Below are 7,541 nucleotides of genomic sequence, written 5' to 3'. Positions count from 1 at the left end.
GCATTACCCCTTGTTTGATTTACCTCACCCTTTTTCTCACTTTTAAAATCCGGGCATTGTTTTTCACTATGAACCGAAACCCAGGTTTCTCAATAAATATAAATACCTGTGCTATGAACTATCCATCACCACGAGACCACAGCAGCAGTGGCTCAGTTTCAAATAAACACATCTCCCCAAGACATTAAAAATTCCTGATAGGTTCATCATTTTTAGGTGTGCTCCACCTTAATTTCAATGCAGAGGAAAAAAGGGAAGTATTTTACAGCAGCATATCAATTGGCTGAAAACCATACAAGTTTCATTACAAAAAAAATTTATTTAAAAGCAAAATATACATTTTACAGCCATTTGATAAGTGTGCCTTTGCACTTTTCCATCTGAAATATCACATTTGGTCTAATATACCAGAAAGAAAATCAGGAACATTTCATCTAACATCAGTACATTCAAAATCTGTGGCAAATCTTTAAAGGCACCCTTTCCTGCATGTATTCCACTCACTTATCGTACATTTCAATATTACACGTACATGGAATTAAGTAAATCCACTGTCTGTATGATATTTGTTGGAATATTGTAGGAGTGTTGCCCAAGCCCGTAAGAACAACAAAATCTTTTTTAAAAATCCTATAATTTTGTACAAATCTACACAATTCAGTAGTAGCAACAAGCATTCAATTATTATAAACAATATTTAAAGAGTAGAACAGTAGCATTGATGCTAGAGCATTGGAATACCAATAACAAGGTTACTGGTTCAAATCCCAATCCTAACCTCATGTGGCATTCAACCGTGGCTCTTGCCGGTAGCAAGCTTTGATGGTTCTCAGTTGGTCACAAGGTGGAGGCCATTCCTGCTCTTGCGGTACAGCACCTCACCTGTGAGGGGGGGAAAAGACTGACACGGATGTGCACGCTGCTGTGTCGATCTTTGACGGATATAAAACAGCACTGATAGCAGCCACGGAATAGTTTGCAGCTCAGAATATCCCACACTTCCAACAGAGAGGGTGGGTGAGGTTGATGTACAGGTGGGAAGACAACAACAATGAAAATGTATTTTAAAATAAATAACACTTCACAATCACTTAAAAGGCATTGCACAGGAGTGGGCCTAACACGCAAGACATCTATCTCCATCAATGAAACATGTGAACACAATTGGCTCCTCCTCCCTCTCCCCCCTTCACAACCTCTGACCAATATGAACAATATACACATTCAATTTTCCATAATGCTTTCCAATCAGTTCTGCTTGTTTACATTAGAAAGTTTACTGCAGCTTTTCCCAAAGCTGTGTAACATTTGCCTATGTATACGATTTTGGATTGGTTAACTGACTGGAAACAAATACATTTCACAATTTACATACAGAGATAAACCAGAGTTTATCATTAGGTTTCCATATTGTTGAAATCCATTTTTTGGAATAAATAATCAGTTGTCATTAAGTATGAGATATTCTAGCATCACTGTAAATAACTGGGTGGACATCCAGTTGGATCAGTTAAAGTAAGTAAGCAGTAATGAGTTCAAGACTGAAGCTGGAATACATACATGTCAATCTCAAGCATGAAAAAGAGGTATTATTACTAAGATCAGAAGTCACTCATGTAAGACAGCGATGAGGAGATTTTTTCTCTCTCAGAGGACCATGAGTCTCCAGAATTCTCTTCCTCCAAAGGCAGTGGAAGCAGAATCTTTGAATATTTATAAGGCAAAGCTAGATAGATTCCTGATTAACAAGGCGGCGAATGGTTATCAGGGGTAGACAGAATGTGGGGTTGAAGGTACAATCAGATCAGCCATGATCTTATTGAATGGCCAAGCAGGCTTGAGGAGCTGAGTGGCCTTCCCCTGCTCCTAATTCGTATGCAAGTGTCACCATGTTCCTATCCATAGACTAGAAACATTACCTATCTGCTAAAGTGCACTAAAGTATTAATATCAATGCATTGAGGTTAAACTGTGCAAATCAAAATCACTTCAATTAGGTATTTCATTTGATACCAACCAAATAAACAAACTCAAATTAACTTAGGGACAAATTAAAAGGGGCAGCTCCCCAAAAGGAAGGGGGAAACTTAAAAACTTGTTCATCTTACAAGTTCTTATTCATATGGAACCTAATGGTTGAAATGGTTCTTAACTGGAAATTTCTCCATAATGGAGAGCTCCAATAATATTCCAAAAAAGATCATCTGTGCCCCGAACATCTATTTTACCACAATGTTCTATCTGGTTGAATCTTGATAACCTGTCGTGTCCAATGCTTGTAAGAAAGCCATCTAGTTCCAAAATACTTCTAATATATTTTCAGCTTATAAACCACAGGTAAAAGTATCAGCATGACTTTCTAATATCAATATGGTTAAAGCCATTGCGGTTCCCTGCCTGAGAAGCTAGTGGCAATAAGGATGATTCCCTCCCTAATGCTCCGATACCTGCATCTGTAGCTTTTATTTCAAACAAGCAGTTTTGTATTGCACAAATTAAAAATTGGTTGCCTACATAGCACCAGGAAAGAGGAAATGCGGTACCATTCCATCTACACATCAAAGCTGCAGCGTCCACTTTTACCTTGTTGCATTTCTCCCCATCCTCCATTGAGGATCATTGGAGATTAAGTAAAATTAAGGCAGCATTACAATTGCAGAGTCAGAAAAATAAATCTGGCAGCATCCTAAATGAACCACAACTGCCGAGGGTCAGGAGAATCCTAGTTTAGTTTGAATCAAACCATCTTCTTTCTGTGGTTTGGTTCAGTGGGCAAATTGGATTCAGTTCGCATTGGATGTGACTAAATGGAACTAAAGGTGGTCTCTACAGCTGAGCTTGAGTGGCCACAGTATAGGAACAGTGGTTTTTTAATGCAGGTTCAGGTCAGAATCACTGCAGGGCAGTCCAGCATGTATGATTCAATGATCATGTAAAAAAAAAACTTGTACTCCAAACCTATATTGTTTGCTAAACATTCTACACTTTGTAAACATCAATGCATCTGAACTATAGGTGTAGGATCAGTTTGGGTTCATTTCCTCAAGGCTTTGATTACTGAACGTGATAACACTGTTAAAAAGTGAATCCCATTGCAACATACCAGCTAGGCATGTCTGTGCTGACATTATACATATAACCACCCAGGTAACCCAAATGCCATGTTTTGCAATAGCAGAAATGCCTTCACAGATCACACTAATGATAGGATCCTGTGTGATCAGAGCAATCCTTTCCCCTATAAGTATGCTCTTTGTTGACTTTATCAGACAGCACTGATACATGTCTACTACACTTGAGAATGGAACTTCAAAGCAGATTTCTCTCTTGTCCATCACTGAAGTGACAGGAAATAAGTCTAGCCAGCACAGCACTATTGTTCCTGGGGTATCATGGGCTGCAAAACCCAGCTTAAGCTCTTTAATTAGAGGTTCTTAAACTGAAGGTGCAGAATTGAAGCTAGCTTGCTAACTCTCTCTACAAAGGTCACCTGAAACACACCACAGATGTCTAGTAAAATCGATCATGAAGTCTCTAGTTGACTTGACACCTTAAAAAGAAAATTGACCCCTCTGCTTGCTTATTTGGTGCTATGATCACAACAGAACGGATGCTGAATGGCAATTTCTAGGTTCACTTACCAACTATTTTTAAATCATCCATGAAATAACAAGCATCCAGGAGGAGCAGTGTCATGAACAGATACTTGTGCCTTGGGTTTAAAATACCATTTTTTTTTTGCCAGACCCAACTAATAACATTAAGTTATTCTTCAAGATTTTAAGTGAAAACAGAATCATTCTCCTTGGATTTAAAGCAAAAGGTTTGCAGCAATATGGTGCTGATCAAACAGAGGCTACAGTGTCCAAGAAGGGATTGACTGATACTGAGGTTGGTGTTTCACTGTGGGATAGACTGGTGTCAGCAACATATCCAGAACAATATAAATACTTAATTTAAAAAAACCTATCAATTGTTGTTCACCGGATCGTGCCATGACCAGTCTAGCCTTACTGATTTAAAATAATTCAAATTAACAAGGAATTGAATATAAACATATGAAAATGAACAACACCCAATTCCAAACATACAGTATCTGTATTGGTTGTGTTCAATATTTGGAACTTCTGGAGAAGTTTATACCTATTTCACTAGTACCATGTCATTAGAAATCTGAAGGTGAAGCAACCAGTAACCTGCGGCGTGCAAAGTTGGCAAGTTCCATCAAATATATACATAATTCACAATATTGTAGTTGCACTGGAAGCTGGGAAGGCAATGGAGTGCAACAACTGAGTATTCTCCTGCAATTTGGTCCAGAAGTCAGCTGTTCCCTCATTTAAAACCTTGTAGTTATTTCAGTGCATTGTTGAAAATACGCTAGGACCCTTTGTCTTTGGCCACAATGTGCGCCATCCAGTTCACTTTTGTCGTCCAGCTTTCACGAAGGGCCTCGTTAAACTTTTCCCGAAACTGCTTCAGTGCCTCGTCATCACTCTTTCCTAAAGCCAAGGAGTCCTGGGGCCAAAAGGAGGAGATTTGTAAAATGCAGGTCTGCATCCTTTTCAATGCTGCATAACTACATCACATAAGTAATCATAAATCTCTCAAACATTACATCAGCACACCCAATTTTGGCTTCTTGAAAGTATGTATATTATAAAGCAGAAAAATTGATGTCTAAGCCTCAATCTGCGCCACTTCATGTTTGTTTGTTTTTTTAAGTTTATTTATTAGTGTCACAAGTAGGCTTATATTGACACTGCAATGAAGTTACTGTGAAAATCCCCCAGTCGCCACACTCCGGCGCCTGTTCGGGTACACTGAGGGAGAAATTAGCACCTAACCTGTAGACACAGGGAGAATGTGCAGACTCCACACAGACAGTGACCCAAGCCAGGAATCAAATCCAGATCCCTGGCGCTGAGAGGCAGCAGTGTTAACCACTGTGCCATCCGTATGTTTCGGTCATACTGTGATAAGTGGTTTCCCCCCTCCCCCCCCACCATGTTCTTTCTCTGCTTTCTTAATGGTTGAGCTTGAAGCTGAACTACAGTTCTGGGTCATGTCAGCACCAATATTGAGTGTAGTTGAGAGTTATTTGACAATAATCACAGCTAAGTTCATCCTTTTCTTCACCTTCACACATCCTAGTGTTGGAGGTTGGCGGGGGAAATAGAGGTGGGAGTGTTTATGGGTTGGGGAAATAATAGCAATGAGGACGGAGCACCCAGGCCGTTTTTTTCCCCTTCTTCCATAGCCTTGGAATACTAGAACCACCTCTATTTGACGGTGAGCTTTGGTAACCTGATGTCAGGCCAGTATGGGAGTCCCAAGCCTAACCATGGCATTAATGTGCCTACCAACACAAACTTCCATGCTTTAAATTCTATTAAGTTTATATGGCTGGAGGCTCGATCAGAGAGCTGCAGCTCTCAAAGGTCGGCAGCTCCACCTCTAGAGATGTGGCAGAAAGACAAGCATGTGGATGTCTCAACATGGCAAAGCCCTCAGTTGACTGTAGAGATGTCAGGAAATAAAGAGGCCCGAAGCCAGCAGGGCCACTGGGGTGGAGGAGAAACCCCTCTGCAGCTATTATCCCTGTGGCCAGATCATTGTGAAGTGGAGCCTCTGGCTCCAATGATTCCCTGGTAGGCTACCAACGAATTGTCAGGTTCTGCAGTCAGTGGAGGACCAAACCAACAGCATCATCACAGAATGGCACCTCAGCAGGGCACTAATTGCCCAAATTTGTTGCACGGTGGCACAGTGGTTAGCACTGCTGCCTCACTGCTCCAGGGACTTTGGTTTGATTCCTGGCTTGCATCACATCTGTGTGGAGTTTGCGCGTTTTCCCCGTGTCTGTGTGGGTTTCCTCCAAGTGCTCCAGTTTCCTCCCACAGTCCAAAGATGTGTGGGTTAGGTACATTGGCCATGTTAAATTGTCCTAGGATGCATAGGTTAGAGGGATTAGCGGGGTAAATATGTGGGGTTACGGGGATAGGGCCGAGGTGGAATCGTTGTTGCTGCGGACTCGATGGGCCGAATGGCCTCCTTCTGCACTGTTGGGTTTCTATGTAAAGACTCCAATATCTCTCTGGAGCAGGAACGGAATCCTTTCACAGCCTGCCCAAGGAAATTTCCCTGAAGACAGGAATGCATTGGGTAGCCATTTTGAGTTTGCTCCCTCTATTGGTCTGCCAAAGCGGTCTCCAACCCTGTTTACATAGGACTTGGAAACTTCAGTCCTTAGTGCCTTTCACTGTAGCCAAGTAGATTAGTTCATTTGTGAGAATTGTTCCATTATTAAAAATAGAACATTCCAAACATAGTCCATGTGGTGGGATCAGTGGAAAAACAGTTAACAATAATGGAATTATGGTTAGTGGGGCTAGAGGGCAACCATTAGAGTATTAATCCTTCTTTTATACAAGTATGTTTATTGCGTAGTTTTTATTCAGCAAAAAATGTGAAGAAATACAGCAATTGGAACAAAACTTTCCTCTGCACAAGTACTTTATACAAAAACACTGATTATATTCAGGAAGTGTATATATCTACCTTCGACAACATTAAATGGCACCAATATTTGCATTCTTCAGTGAACACAAAAGGAATTGTTCCTTTGAATCACCCATAATAAAATGTCATTTCAGACAATCAGAAAGGATAATATTTTGATCCTGGTGCCACAGTTGTGCCGGGGGATAGATGGCATTTACTGCTCTCCACATATAGGATTGTCATTCTCTGCTGGACCGTCTTGAACGACTTTTAATGGGGGAAATGACTTTCCCATTGGCAAGATAAACAAAGCAATCACACACAATTGTCAATTCATACTATTCTGGCACTGAAGCTGGTAGGCACTTCAGAATGCCCCTGGCATATGATTTCGAATGGGCATTCATTTCTAATATCCTTTGGAGAAGCAAATCTATTGTCCTTACTTGGTCTGGCCTACGTGTGATTCCAGTTCCACAATGTGGTTAACCCTCAACTGTCCTCTGAAATGATTTAATAAACCACTCAATTCAAGGGAAATTAGTGATGGGTAACGAATGCTGCCCTTGCTAATGATGTCCACGTCCCATCAAAGAATAAAATAATTCCAGATGATCAGATGGCATGCAGAAAGCAGCAAGGAGCATACAGAGTGGCCAAAATTAGTGGGGAACTAGAAGATTGGGAAGGCTTTAAAAAACAACAAAGAACTACTAAGAAAGCAATAAAGAAAGGAAAGATAGATTATGAAAGTAAACTAGCACAAAATATAAAAACTGATAGTAAAAGTTTTTACAAAATATGTAAAACGGAAAAGAGTGGCTAAAGTAAATGATGGTCCCTTGGAAGATGAGAAGGGGGATTTAATAATAGGAAACAAGGAAATGGCCAAGGCCTTAAACAAGTTTTTTGTGTCGGTCTTCACAGTGGAGGACACAAATAGCATACCAATAATTGACAGTCATGGGACTGTAGGGGGTGAGGACCTTAAAAGGATCACTATTACTAAAGAGGTAGTGCTGGGTAGGCTAATGGGA

The 7,541-nt window shown here is 40.6% G+C and overlaps 1 protein-coding gene across 1 annotated transcript in view; it reads right to left on the bottom strand.

Annotated features, from left to right (window-relative positions):
* Positions 1–301: 301 nt before the first annotated feature.
* Positions 302–7,541, bottom strand: part of pik3cb (phosphatidylinositol-4,5-bisphosphate 3-kinase, catalytic subunit beta) — a 191,660-nt gene continuing 184,420 nt past the window's right edge. Inside the window, exon 23 of the mRNA XM_078208702.1 lies at positions 302–4,518. Within this exon, the coding sequence (XP_078064828.1) occupies positions 4,381–4,518 (138 nt within the window). The 3' untranslated portion in view covers positions 302–4,380. The remainder of the gene's footprint in view (positions 4,519–7,541) is intronic.

Source organism: Mustelus asterias, chromosome 3, assembly GCF_964213995.1.
Source record: "Mustelus asterias chromosome 3, sMusAst1.hap1.1, whole genome shotgun sequence".
Taxonomy (NCBI): domain Eukaryota; kingdom Metazoa; phylum Chordata; class Chondrichthyes; order Carcharhiniformes; family Triakidae; genus Mustelus; species Mustelus asterias.
Note: the sequence above shows the minus strand (reverse complement) of the source record. Positions and strands in the feature narration are given on the sequence as shown.